Source organism: Myxocyprinus asiaticus, chromosome 7 (assembly GCF_019703515.2).
Source record: "Myxocyprinus asiaticus isolate MX2 ecotype Aquarium Trade chromosome 7, UBuf_Myxa_2, whole genome shotgun sequence".
Taxonomy (NCBI): domain Eukaryota; kingdom Metazoa; phylum Chordata; class Actinopteri; order Cypriniformes; family Catostomidae; genus Myxocyprinus; species Myxocyprinus asiaticus.
The window spans coordinates 12,890,771-12,905,252 of record NC_059350.1 but is presented as its reverse complement, the minus strand read 5'-3'; the positions used below and the strand labels follow the sequence as shown (position 1 = coordinate 12,905,252).

Sequence of the window (14,482 nt, the reverse complement as noted above, 5' to 3'; positions counted from 1 at the left end):
ACTAACCTCTGTAGCTTCAGCCGCGAGAGCTCTCTCCGCGAGGGTGGTGTTATTTCCCTTGAAACGAGCATAAAATGTATTTAGCTCATCCGGGAGAGTGGCAGCGGTGTTCATGGCGGAGTTTTTATTCCCTTTAAAGTCCGTGATGATGTTAATTCCCTGCCACATTCTTCTAGAGTTGGTGGTGTTAAACTGTCCTTCAATCTTGCTCCTGTACTGCCGTTTTGCGATTCTGATAATTGGGCATAACTGGCTTGTTTATGCTCCTCCGCGTTCCCAGAATTAAAAGCGGAGGTCCGCACATTAAGTGCCACGCGAACATCGCTATTAATCCAAGGTTTCTGATTTGGATAGATCCGTATTGTTCTGGTCAGAACAACATCCTCTACACACGTTCTGATGAAACACATTATGCTATCAGCATAAAGCTCGATGTCGTCATCAGAGGCGGACCGGAACATCTCCCAGTCCGTGTGATCAAAACAGTCTTGTAGTGTAGAATCTGATTGGTCTGACCAGCACTGGATCGTTCTGAGGGTGGGTGCTTCCTGTTTCAGTTTCTGCCTGTAAGCGGGCAGAAGCAGAATGGAAGAGTGGTCTGATTTGCCAAATGGTGGGCGGGGGAGGGATTTGTAGCTATCCCGGAAGGGAGAGTAGCAATGGTCCAAAACCCGGTCCCCTCGTGTGTTGAAACTAAATGTGCTGGTGGTATTTTGGTGTGACTGATTTGAAACTGGCTTTATTAAAGTCCCCGGTTACAATGAACGCGGCCTCAGGGTGCGCGGTTTCCTGCTCACTTATACTCCCATTCAGTTCCTTGAGTGCCCGGTCTGTGTCGGCTTGTGGGGAAATGTACACAGCTGTGATAATGACCGCTGTGAATTCCCTCAGTAGCCAGAATGGTCGACACAGAAGCATGAGAAATTCCAGATCAGGAGAGCAGAAAGACTTGATAGAATGTACGTTCCTCTGATCACACCAGGATTTGTTGATCATAAAACATACACCACCTCCTCTACTTTTACCTGAGAGGTCTTTCACTCTGTCCGCTCGGTGCACGGAGAACCCCGCGGGTTCAATGGCTGAGTCTGGAATCTCTGCAGACATCCAAGTTTCCGTAAGGCAGATAATGCAGCAGTCCCTTGTATCTCGTTGGAAAGAGATCCGCACTTTCAGCTCGCAGAGCTTGTTATCCAGAGTCTGAACATTTGCCAGTAGAATAGTGGGTAGCGGGGGTCGATTTGCACAGCGTCTTACTCTGATGAGAACGCCGGCTCTGCTTCCCCTTTTCCTTTTGCGTTTCCGCGGCCAAGCAGCCCAGACAAAGGGCTCCGCTGGTGTGTTTGTAAACAGCAGGTCGGCATTGAGGAATGTGAAGTCCGGTTTACGGTGTGAAATTGCTGAACCAATGTCCAAAAGTGTCTGTCTGTCGTAGACAATAAGGCAGACAACATCCAAGACAAAAAACATAAGAATTGTGAACAAAAAAAAACAAAACACTACTATGTTGTGTCGGAGCTCGCAATGCAGCAGCCATACTCGGCGCCATCTTGAGTCCACTTTCTAAAAATGTTTGGATTTTGTATGATTTTTTTTAACAGGGAATAGACTATATAATAGGACGGAGCCCATTAGTGCTTTGCGCGTAACACTTGCGCCTGACTTAGCACATGCTTGCAAGAAAATACCAAAACTTTGTGGCCATGTCCATTGACTTTGCGTAAATGAATTAATGCACGGTGCTTAGCGCTAGCACTCTTAAAATAGGACCCATAATCTCATTAATTTGCATGTTTAATTAAGCAAGTGTTGACCTAGGGATATAGGGAAAGAATATGGTTATTCAGCATTTTAATTACAGTTCTGTTGGTAGTCCAATCAAAATAATATCACATAAGGAGTCAAGAAAGTAATGTTATCGCTTGTGCAATCGTCATATCAAGACACTGATATTGCTTCTGGATTATTTGTCACACTTTAAAAAAAAAAAAAAAAAAAAAAAAACGTCAGGTCAAGCCACAGGAGTAGTCATATTGATAGCCACACAAAAAGGAATAGTCTTTATAGTTATACATACCCCTGAAACAATTAGTTCTCCTCCCAGGTTCTGGACCTCAGCCTTGACCTTACTGCAGATGTTGAGTTGGTGGCAGTAGAGGGCAATTCTCTGGAGGTACGCCAATAAGTCCTGTTTGCAGGCCGAGTCGGGACACTAAAACAAGAAGGAATAAATAGAGACTTAACCTTTGAATGTTCACTATGTACAGCAAACATGTGTGGGTGAAGTTATCAAAGTCTTTACTAAAGATGAAATTTGTGGCATCTTGAAGATGACTCAAGGTATGTCATCACATACTGGCTCAAGTCTGTGATTGTATCATGACTCATCAGTCATGAATCCTGTTATTTATTTTCCATTTCCAGGAACACTGTACACATAAACATGAACCACACAAGTACAAATGTTGCATAGAAATCTACATATGCAAATACTTATCATTGAGCATTGATATTAGAATGTTAAAGTGAACACAAGCCCATATCCCAGTATATCCACAGTAGGGGTGTCCTGGCTAAATTCCCCCCATTGGCCCTTCTCAATCATGGCTTCCTAATAATCTCCTTCCACTAATTAGCTCTATAACTCTACTCTCTCCTCTCCACCAATAACTGGTGTGTGGTGAGTGTACTGGTGCACTATGGCTGCCGTCGCATCATCCAGGTGGATGCTGCACACTGGTGGTGGTTGAGGAGAATCCCCTGTTCACTATGTAAAGCGCTCTGAGTGTAGTGTCAGAAAATGATTAGAAATCATAAATCAAAACCCTAAAACCTCTCATTTCCAGAAAATTATTTGAAAGCCTGTGGAGCCTAAAAGAGTTTGGAAGTGACGGACTGTTTGTTACGTCATGGTGGCGATTATCTCATAAATATATATTAGGTCATGGTGATGTTGCTGGGTAACCTTGGACTGCCCAGTTCTGAAAACTACTGGTAATTATTATACTTGAGCCAATCCTTTGCCAGAGTAAGACTGGTCAATTAACGTCCTGTGCACATTATGAAGATGCGCAGGGACGTGCACAGACATTTTCTGGGGCAGGGGCTCAAGTGGAAAAAAAGGGCACTTCTCATAATTATTTATTTAAAAAAATGTTTTTTAAACAAAACGTTAAATATATTAACACAACTCTGACTTCCTTACCAATTTATTTTAATTACCTCACACTCACGCAATTGTTTCATACTCCGATTTCTACAAAATAAGTTCAGCGACCATGGTCTTCTTAGTATTCACTAGGTTTACCACAAGAGCAGGCAACAGCAAACGAAACTATGCCACAATGTGCATGTTTTCTATGCTACTAGTTTCAAGTATATATTTAGAATAAATGACTGCACCAAGGAGAGGGACATAGTTTCACTAATAATTTGTTTATTTTGCACAAGGCAATAAATCGTTTTAATTCTTTTGGTGTTATTGGAATACATAACACTTCAAAATCAACAACAATTTTCACACTAAACTGAAAAAGGCTGTTGCTGCTATTTTGTTAATTTTACAGGAAAAAAAAAAACACTTAAAAAATAATGAAAAAACACTGCAAAACATGATTGACAAAATACAAAAATACAGCAACAACTGAAATTATTACAAAAAAAGGTCTTGAACTTTGAAATAAAATGTCATGGTTACTTGTGTAACCTCCGTTCCCTGATGGAGGGGACAAGATGTTGTGTCGATGTAGTGACACTAGGGGTCACTCTTGGGAGCCCAAGACACCTCTGGTCTTTGATAAAAGGCCAAAGAAAATTGGCGAGTGGTATTTGCATGCCACTCCCCTGGACATACGGGTATAAAAGGAGCTGCTATACAACCACTCATTCAGGTTTTATGCTGAGGAGCCGAGAAAAGGTCCGGCCATTTCAGCGGGTAGTTCAGCTTTGTGGCAGGAGGGACACAACGTCTCGTTCCCTCCATCAGGGAATGGAGGTTACGCAAGTAACCATGACATTCTCTATCTGTCACTCACTCGACGTTGTGTCGATGTAGTGACACTAGGGGTCCCTATAAAAAATGCCACAACTGGCTGAACTGTGTTACGTGAACTGGCGGTGTGTGACAGGCAGACAACTGTGTGCCTCGTAGCCAAACGGCCCTTTGGGGACAAGTCGACTACCCAAAAGATAGAGACAGGCTAGCCAAGTCGTGGCCTCTTTACCCCTTCTTTTTTTTCACTACCTTAAAAGAAAAGGGGGGTTATCCGACTGGGCCGACCAGGTCTAGTCAGGGGGTGTCCCTCCCAAGGGGAGGACACCATGGAGGCCACACCTCGCCCAGAGAGAGGGGGGGATATTTAAGTGGAAAATATGTTACATGGTCTTGCTGATCATGTGGAGAAGACTCATGGTAGAGGAGTTACTACAAACATGGAGACTGTGGCAGAGCGGGCTCTGCCCAAGGAAGACGCAGTTTGCCAACAGGGAAACTAATTAGCAGAAGATATACATCGCATGGGGTTACCCTACAGGGAACCTCCACATGCAGAGCACCTAACCCAGAACAGGGCTCTTAGTTAGCACGTGTACTGGGCTGGCAGCGAATCTCTCTGAAAACTCGACTGCCACAGGGCTCGGAGGAAGTCAACCAGGGAACATAGTTTGTGAACACTACTGGGAATTAATGGTGCACGTCTTCAGCTCAGAGGAGGTGAAAGGCTCTATGTGCAAACGCTACACCTGGCTGGCTATCCCGGGCTTATCAGCTTGTATTGCGTGCCACTACCTGGGATGAAACCGGTTCCACCCGGAGGTTGTAGAACCTCGCAAGGTGTTGGGTGTTGCCCAGCCTGCTGCACTGCAAATGTCTGTTAGAGAGGTGCCCCTGTGCCAGGGCCCAGGAGGCCGCTACACCCCTAGTAGAATGGGCTCGTAGCCCTACCAGGGGCGGCACGTCCTGGGCATGATATGCCATAGCTATGGTGTCAATGAGCCAGTGGGGAGTGGCGCTTCCTTTCCGCTGTGCACCATAGCAGACAAAGAGCTGCTCAGAGATCCTAAAGCTCTGCGTGCGATCCAAATAGATGCATAAAGCACGCACCGGACACAGCAACGACAGGGCTGGGTCTGCCTCCTCCTGGGTCAATGCTTGCAGGTTTACCACCTGATCCCTAAAAGGGGTCGTGGGAACCTTGGGCACATAGCCCGGTCGGGGTCTCAAGATCACATGAGAGTAGCCCGGACCGGACTCCAGGCACATTTTGCTGACAGAGAACGCTTGAAGGTCTCCTACTATCTTGATGGAATTGAGCGCAGTCAGGAGAGCAGTCTGCAAAGGCTCCAAGGGGGCTCTCTGTAGACCCTGAAGAACTACAGAGAGGTCCCATGAGGGAACGAGGCGCGGTCTGGAGGGGTTCAGCCTCCTGGCGCCTCTCAGGAACCTGATGATCAGGTCGTGCTTCCCTAAGGAATTACCGTCCACTGTGTCATGGTGTGCTGCTTTAGCAGCAATGTACACCTTCAAGGTGGAAGGGGACAGCCGCCCTTCCAACCTCTCCTGCAGGAAGGAAAGCACCGATCCGACTGCACATCTCTGGGGGTCTTCCTGTCAGGAAGAACACCAATTAGCGAACAGATGCCACTTAAAGGCATACAGGCGCCTCGTAGAGGGGGCCCTAGCCTGAGTGATCGTGTCTACCACCACGGGTGGTAGACTGCTTAGGTCTTACACGCCCTGTTCAGGGGCCAGACATGGAGATTCCAGAGGTCTGGTCGCGGGTGCCAAATGGTGCCCCATCCCTGAGAAAGAAGGTCCTTCCTCAGGGGAATTTGCCAGGGGGAGGCTGTCGCGAGGAGCGTGAGGTCCGAGAACCATGTCTGGGTGGGAAAGTAGGGTGCTACCAGGACGACCTGCTCCTCATCCTCCCTGACCTTGCACAGAGTCTGTGCAAGTAGGCTCACTGGGGGAAATGCATAGTTGTGCAGGCCAGGGGGCCAGCTGTGTGCCAGCCGAGAGGTGCCTCGGTCAGGGTGTACCAGAGTGGGCAGTGGGAGGATTCTTGGGTGGCGAAAAGGTCTACCTGTGCCTGTCCGAATGGACTCCAGATCAGCTGGACCACCTGAGGGTGGAGTCTCCACTCACGCCTGAGGGTAACCTGCCATGACAGCACGTCCACTGCAGTGTTGAGGTCGCCTGGGATGTGAGTGACTCGCAGCAACTTGAGGTGCTGCTGACTCCAGAGGAGGAGACGGTGGGCGAGTTGTGACATACAATGAGAGTGCAGACCGCCTTGGCGGTTGACATATGCTATCGTTGCCATGTTGTCTGTCCGAACTATCACGAGCTTGCCCTAAATCAACGGCCGGAACCTCCTCAGGTCGAGCACAACTGCCAGCAACTCAAGGCAGTTGATGTGCCAACGCAGCCGTGGGCCCGTCCATAAGCCGGCAGCTGCGTACCCATTGCAAACAGCACCCCAGCCCATTTTGGAGGCATCTGTCGTGATCACAACGTGCCTGGAGACCTAGTCTAGTGGAACGCCTGCCCGTAGAAATGTGAGGTCGGTCCAAGGGCTGAAGAGGCGGTGACAGACTGGCATGATGACCACGCGATGTGTCCCGCTGCGCCATGCCCATCTCGGGACTCGAGTCTGAAGCCAGTGCTGAAGCGGTCGCATATGCATCAACCTAACGGGGTGGCCACCGCTGAGGATGCCATATGCCCCAGGAGCCTCTGAAAGAGTTTCAGTGGAACCGCTGTTTTCTGTTTGAACGCCTTCAAACAGGTCAGCACCGACTGTGTGCGCTCGTTCGTGAGGCGCACCGTCAACGAGACTAAGTCCAACTCCAAACCGATAAAAGATATGCTCTGAACCGGGAGGAGCTTGCTCTTTTCCCAGTTGACCCGAAGCCCTAGTCGGCTGAGGTGCGAGAGCACCAAGTCCCTGTGTGCACACCACACATCCCGAGAGCAAGCTAGGATTAGCCAACCGTTGGGATAGTTGAGGATGCGAAAGCCCACTTCCCTTAGCTGGGCAAGGGCTGCCTCTGTGACCTTCGTGAAGACGCAAGGGAACAAGGACAGACCGGAAGGGAGGACCTTGTACTGATACGCCCGACCCTCGAATGCAAACTGCAGGAAGGGTGTATGTCGAGGTAGAATCGAGACGTGGAAGTGCGCGTCCTTCAGGTCTACCACCGCGAACCAATCTTGATACCGGACGCTCACTAGAGTGCATCTTTGCATCAGCATCTAGGACGGGAGTCTGTGTAAAGCCCGGTTCAGTACTCGCAAGTCCAAGATTGGCCGCAATCCACCGCCTTTTATCGGTACAATGAAGTAGGGGCTGTAAAACCCCTTCTTCATCTCGGCCGGAGGGACAATCTCGTCAGACGTACCGGTGGGTGGGGCCTCGCGGTGGGGTGGAGCCTGAGGTGCCACACCATGTCATGGCCGTGCTGAGTTCAGGGACATCAAAGTACTTACCTGGCTCCTTGTGATCACCCCTGGAACAGCCTGGGACGGGGAGGAAGAGGCCTGTCCTTGTGACCCATGGAGACTGTCACATTGGGGGCTGATTTGTGCCACAGCTGGGCGATCAGGCTGGGCCGGGCCAAAGGGGCAGGCTGCGGCGGAGCCTGTGCAGTCACCACAGGGGGACGCCCTTGGCAATGAGCAGACGGGGTGAGGAATCTTGAGCCGCGCCAGGGCAGGATGTGCTGGATAACCTCTGTCTGCTGCTTCACCACTGAGAACTTCTGGGCAAAGTCCTCAGTGTCACCGGACTGGCCAACTTGGGAAATGGGGGCAGCAAGGAACAGTGCCTTGTCGGCCTCTCCCATCTCGACCAGGTTGAGACAATGGTGGTGCTCCTGGACCACCAAGGTGGACATTGCCCGCCCGAGAGACCACGCCGTGACCTTCGTCGCCCGGAGAGCGAGGTCGGTCACCGAGTGCAGCTCCTGCATCAATTCCGGGGCGGAACTACCCTCGAGCAGTTCATTTAGTGCCTTGGCGGAATTGCAGGAGAGCCATGGCGTGCAGGGCGGAGGCGGCTTGTCCAGCGGCACTGTAGGCCTTGGCCGTCAGAGACGACGCAAACCTACAGGCCTTGGACAAGAGCTTTGGGTGCCCACCCGAGGGGGCAGCGCTCTGCGAATATAGGTGCACCGCGAATGCCTTTATCCACTGGGGGGATTGCCGAATAGCCCTTGGCCGCCCCACCATCGAGGGTAGTGAGGGCAGGGAAGCTGAAAGATCGGGACCGGGCAGTAAAAAGTGCCTCCCACGACCTTGTCAGCTCTTCATGCACTTCTGGGAAGAAAGGAACGGGGGCGGGGCAAGGCTTTGAGTGGCGCCATGAGCCTATGAACCAATCATCGAGCCGCGAGGGTTCAGGGGAGAGTGGAGTGTTCCACTCTAGCCCGACGCTCGCGGCTGCCCGGGAAAGCATGTCGTGATCTCCGCGTCAGCCTGTGATTGGGCGACCGCACCCGAAGGGAGGAGCCCAGCTGAGGCTTCCGCGTCCGACTGGACGAGCCCGCTCTCCGATGCTGCGCTCGAGAGCTCATCACTTTCGCGGGCTCCGAATAAGAGGTCGAACTCGCAGTGAGACGAGCCAGCAGACTCATCCGGAAGGCCGTTTGGGGCAGACGAGCGTGCTGGGAAATGGGAAGTCCGCGGTGGGGATACCCGGTGGAGGCGGTCCCATTGGGGTCCCCAAATCGCCCCCAGTGCTAGCTGGCCTCATACCCGTGGGTAGAAGAACCGAGGCGGGGAGCCTCTGGGATGGCTTGCTTTCTTACGAAGGTAAGCCGCGACCGCATCGTTGCCATGGACATGTTCTCGCAATGAGTACATGACCCATCCACGAACGCTGTCTCCGCGTGAGCAGTGCCCAGACACGAAAGATAGTGATTGTGACCTTCAGAAGGCGAGAGATAACGAGCGCAACCAGGAATAACACACAAAGAAAAGGCATCTTTAAAAAGACGCGTCTTTAAAAAGACATTCCGTGTGTGCTGCTCTTTTAGAGAAATATACTCTTTTTATTTCTGCCGAAGTGCCCAGGGGCATTCTCTGCAGTGCACCAGTGCAGAGGAGGGAGAAGCTGCTGAAATGCGCCGTCAGATCCAGCAGAGGTGAATCAATAGTCATGGGAATTCAGCTCAATGAGCATGACCGTTCGGCTCTGAAGAGAAAATCTGAATGAGTGGTTGCATACCAGCTCCTTTTATACCCGTATGTCCAGGGGAGTGGCATGCAAATACCACTCGCCAATTTTCATTGGCCTTTTATCAAAGACCAGAGCTGTCTCGGGCTCCGAAGAGTGACCCCTAGTGTCACTACATCGACACAACGTCGAGTGAGTGACAGATAGGGAATCTGTTACTTCCATTCCTTCCATTCCCTTGTTGTCTCTCCTTCCTCCCTCTATCAGCCTACAACAAACTAATAGAATGGATAGTTATTAGATGAGGAGCCTACGATCAAAATTATGAAGTTACTGTTTAAGGAAGGACACCTTTTTCGTGTAATGGTCAATTTTGAGATTTTGGTCTATTTTGCTTCCATGTCTTCTTTTACTCTAATGGAAAGAAAACTTCCAAAATACACACTTAGATGGTGTTTGTTTTAAGCCTACTACCCTCCACACCTTTGCATCTGTAGATTTCTTCTAAATTAACCAAAACAAGTTAATCTGCATATTTAAACATAAAATTTCAGGGGAGAAGACTCTTGATGTAAGTCATTAACTGGGGAAGTTCTGTGGTGATATGCTTTAGTTATTTTGTTTATCCTATTCACCTGCAGTGCCTTGTCAAATGTATGCAAATTAGCACATTTTAATTAGTTAACGCTTAATTTGCATATCAATGTGGTGATTGTGATGATGTTATTAGACACAAATTTTACTGTATTCACCTGTAGGGTCTCCATTAATTACAGTACATTAGCCTGTATGGCCATGATATATTGCCTTATCTTAACTTTAGCTAACTTATTACATTAGCTAGTAGCTCATGAGTCATGCATCTTAGCAAGACACAAGTTAACTATATTTGTCTTTTGGCTAATTAGCTGTAAAGTCGAGGCACTGGTAGCTTAGTATTTTGTTCATCACCACTCACCTCCACACAAGCCAAGAAAAAAACAACTGGGATAGGAGCTGGGAGGGGCTGCTGCCTGCCTGTCTGTGTGTCTGATGTGCCGATGTGTGCTGCACTGCTGCGCGGAGACACGGAGGGAGGTGGAGGGGGAGGTGGAGGGGGAGAGGGAGGGAGAGAGAGAGAGAGAGAGCGAGAGAGAGAGAGACAGAGAGAGGGAGGGAGGGCATCGGAACTCAACAAGTCTCATCTCCCGACCTGATATTTTGATTTTTTATTCAATAAATATATTTGTTTGATAGGGAAGCTGTGCGCAAACAGGAATATATATTCATTTATAATAATAATAATAAATTTAAAAAGCACCCCAGAAAAAAGGGTACTTTCTCTCGAGGAAGAAAAAGGGCAGGTACTCAAGCCCCCTTTGATGTCTATGTATGCACGTGCCTGAAGATGCACTTGTACGCACCACACAACTTTACTATGAGATGTAATATCAGAGATTATTTTAGAGGAGATGGCAACCTCTACATCTGTATCACTGGAGAAAGCTTAATGGCCAACTTGGATCAGGTGCGCCTTTTAAGCCAATCCTATAATGGCCCTGACGTCATTGAATCTCTTTGTCACAGTTTACAGACAACACAGTTATTAATGGGGAGTGCAGTAAAATTAATTCTATCTGTCACAAAATTGTCTGTGACAATTCTTAAACAACTATTTGTTTATTTATTTATTTTTTGTAGTAAACTCCTAATGTGATTCACTCTGAAATGAATATGTCTTGCCAAACATGTTGAAGATTAGCAGACAAGTGAATTTTATTTTATTTTAACATTTTTCTTTTTTTTCTCCCCTTTTCCCAATTTGGAATGCCCAATTCCCAATGCGCTCTAAGTCCTCGTAGTGGCGTAGTGACTCGCCTCAATCCGGGTGGTGGAGGATGAATCTCAGTTGCCTCCGCGTCTGAGACCATCAATCTGTGCATCTTATCACATGGCTTGTTGAGCACGTTACCGTGGAGACAGAGCGCGTGTGGAGACTTCACGCTATTCTCCGCGGCATCCACGCACGGCTCACCATGTGCCTCACCGAGTGCGAGAACCACATTATAGCGACCACAAGGAGGTTATCCTATGTGACTCTACCCTCCCTAGCAACCGGGCCAATTTGGTTGCATAGGAGACCTGGCTGGAGTCACTCAGCACACCCTGGATTCAAACTCATGACTCCAGGGGTGGTAGTCCGCGTCTTTACTCGCTGAGCTACCCGGGCCTCCAATTTTATTTTAATTTTAAAAGGTACCAGTGCACCTGTTTAATACTATGGATGAGCACCTCCTATTCAACATTTTACACCAATCTTTTCCTCCCTCCTTTGGATATGCAGCACCTTGCTTGACATGAGGAGATTACAGCTTCTACAAGCTACCCCTTATTCTGCTAAGGCAGAGGCAAACTCTATAAAAAGTCACTAAGTATTAAGTCCTACCAGAAGTTGTTGACTATTTATAAATATTTTTCCTCCCTGAGCTTCACATGAACATTGAGTGAAAAAGACTGATGAGACACATTTAATAACTGTTGAGGCTGCTTTATCTTCGACACGGCAGAGTAGCTGTAATGTCCTTAGCATTTAGCGCTCAAGTGTCTCTGCAGGAGGCAACTTCTTACTGTGCCAAATGACGTCGAGGGAAAATGGAGTAAGAGAGGAGAGCAAAAGAAGAGAGAACTCTCTTTTCTCGCCTCCAGGGGAGCATATAAGGCCAGAGCAGTTTTGGGTCAGCCATGTCAAGTGCAGCAGTTAGACGGATATTTAAAGAGTGTTCTGAGGACAGCCAACTGTTGTCATGATCACACGCGCTACCGAGGCATGGCTTGTCAGTACTCTAGCAGATTTTACACTTACATTCATGCATTTGGCAGTTGCTTTTATCCAAAAAAATCTACAGTGCATTCAGTGTTTGTTTTATCAATATGTGTGTTCCCTGGGATTTGAACCCATGACCATGGCAAGGTTAGATCCATGGTTTACAAGTTGAGCTACATTGGAAAAAAAAGTCCTTAAAAATAAACATTGAATTTATTACTTGAATAATTCACTGTACAAAACATTTTATCATCAGCACAAACAATGTTTATCCTTGTTAAAATTGATCTTTTAAGGAAATACTTCTAATATAATGCATTTAATATAGACTGGTTTCTTTTCCCTTTATTTCTTATGCATTTTAAGTTAAGGTTTTCAAGGCATGTTCATGTTGGCATCTACCTAATTTGCCTAACTTCTACCAAGTGACAGATACATTTGCACCAAAATACTGTAGGTTTAATTGGACGCACGTCCTTTGATGCCAACATCAAAGATAAGTGTAAAGTGTTTTATTCTCCCTTGTAAAAGTTGAAAAGTCTATTTATTTTGATATCATTACTATGGATGATTATATAGTTAGTTCATAATTATTTTTTTAATTAATATTTCTGTATTATTAATCACGATAATAATACTTATTGCTGGAATCTTATTAAATAAATAAATAAATAATAATAATAATAATAATAATAATAATAATAATAATAATAATAATGTATTGTTCTTGTTGATCTATAATAACAATAATAATAATAAGAAGAAGAATGATTATTAATACTTGTATTATTATTAATATAATTGCTGATATTTAATAAAACATTTATTAATATTTATGTATTATTAATCACAATAATAACAATTATTGCTGGTATCTAATAATAAAAATATAATAATAATTATAATTATTATTATTATTATTATTACTATTATTATTATTAATATCATTGCTGATCTTTAATACAATTTGTATTAATATTTCGGTATTATCAATCACAATTATTATTATTATTATTATTATTATTATTGCTGGTATATAATAACACAAATAATAATAATAATTCTTATTATTATTATTGTTGCTGATCTATAATAATAATAATAATAATAACATTAATAATATTATTATTATTACTAGACCAGCAATAAAAAAAAATATGTTGGCTGTTCTTAGCTACTTCACTAGCCTGGTCTGTTTTTCTTGTTTTAAATGGGATTTGGGGCAGTTGTCAGTTGGTCAGGCTGAAACCAGCTGAAAACTACTTATTTTCAGCAGGGTTTTGTCGCTACCCAATAATCCACTGAGATCACTGCTCTACAGTATTCCACATGCTACCAACTTACCTGTAACTTATGGTACATCACACCACTCAAAGCCCTATATAAATGAAGCTCATTTTAGGAGGTATTTTGTTTCTGGATCAGCTCATTATCTCCAGCAGCTTGATTATAGAGAACCCTGTCCTGTTTAACACCTCCTACGCATAGATTCTTTTTGAAATTAATATGGTCCCTTAATGAATCCTTAGAACTGCAGATGGCCATCAGATGTAAATATTCTGCTAGTGAGAAAAATGTTTGATAAGGGACAAGGCAAGCCACCTGTTCAGACTAACCAACAAACACAGTGCGACATATCTGGCAGCACGATAGATTGGTTCTGTGGGCGGAACACATTGCCCTGAAGGGAGGAGTGTTCTGGAACTGTCAAGCCCGTCTTTGATGTGCTCGAACACTCGAGTTACACTCTGATCAGCATTGTGATCAGGTTCCCCCTCAACCCTTTTCTCTTTATCTAAGGGAAAAGAAATACCACTTGAAAACAAGAAAAACAACATGAGGCTTGGCCAGTGGTGACACAGCATGTTTCAGGCTTCTTCTTTTAAGTCTCTTGATCACTTTCCCGTCATTGAGGACAACAAGAGAGTGATGCAAGAATATTGTAGCTGCATATTGTTGACACTGGCATGTACAGTGGCCCCAAAAAGCATTTGGACACTTGGTATAAATGTAATTGCATTAGAAAACAACATATGACATTCAGATATTTTGAAGTGTGATAGGTCACCAAAAAATGAAAATTCTGATCCCCGTATGACTTTCTTCCATGGACCACAAAATGATATGTTAGCCTAGTACACCATTCACTTTTACTGATTTTTTTTTTTTATTTATTTTTTTTTTTTTTTAACCATACAATGAAAGTTTTTTTGCCTAATATCTCCTTTTGTGTTTTACAAAAGAAAGTAAGTCATACTGTTTTGGAGTCTTAATCCTTTTTGGGGTCACTGTATACTGATGTTCATATAGACACATCTAGTTACTTGCACATTATCTCTTGTACAGAGACAACATTTCATACATGCATCCTTACTTTGCCTTTCTTTTCTGTTACAAAGAGTGAAGTTGATTGATTGAACATTAAAAAGTGTCGGTTAGCAGGTTCTGAAGAAGAGGCTCATCTGATAATGAATTCAACACCTTGTAGGAGCTAATTATATTAAAG

General features: G+C 45.6%; 1 protein-coding gene across 2 annotated transcripts in view; it reads right to left on the bottom strand.

Annotated features, from left to right (window-relative positions):
• LOC127444421 (catenin alpha-2-like) overlaps positions 1 to 14,482 on the bottom strand; it is a 786,240-nt gene that overhangs the window by 8,885 nt on the left and 762,873 nt on the right. For both annotated transcript variants that reach the window (XM_051703784.1, XM_051703785.1), the window contains exon 17: positions 2,078 to 2,212. In XM_051703784.1, the coding sequence (XP_051559744.1) occupies positions 2,078 to 2,212 (135 nt within the window). The remainder of the gene's footprint in view (positions 1 to 2,077; positions 2,213 to 14,482) is intronic.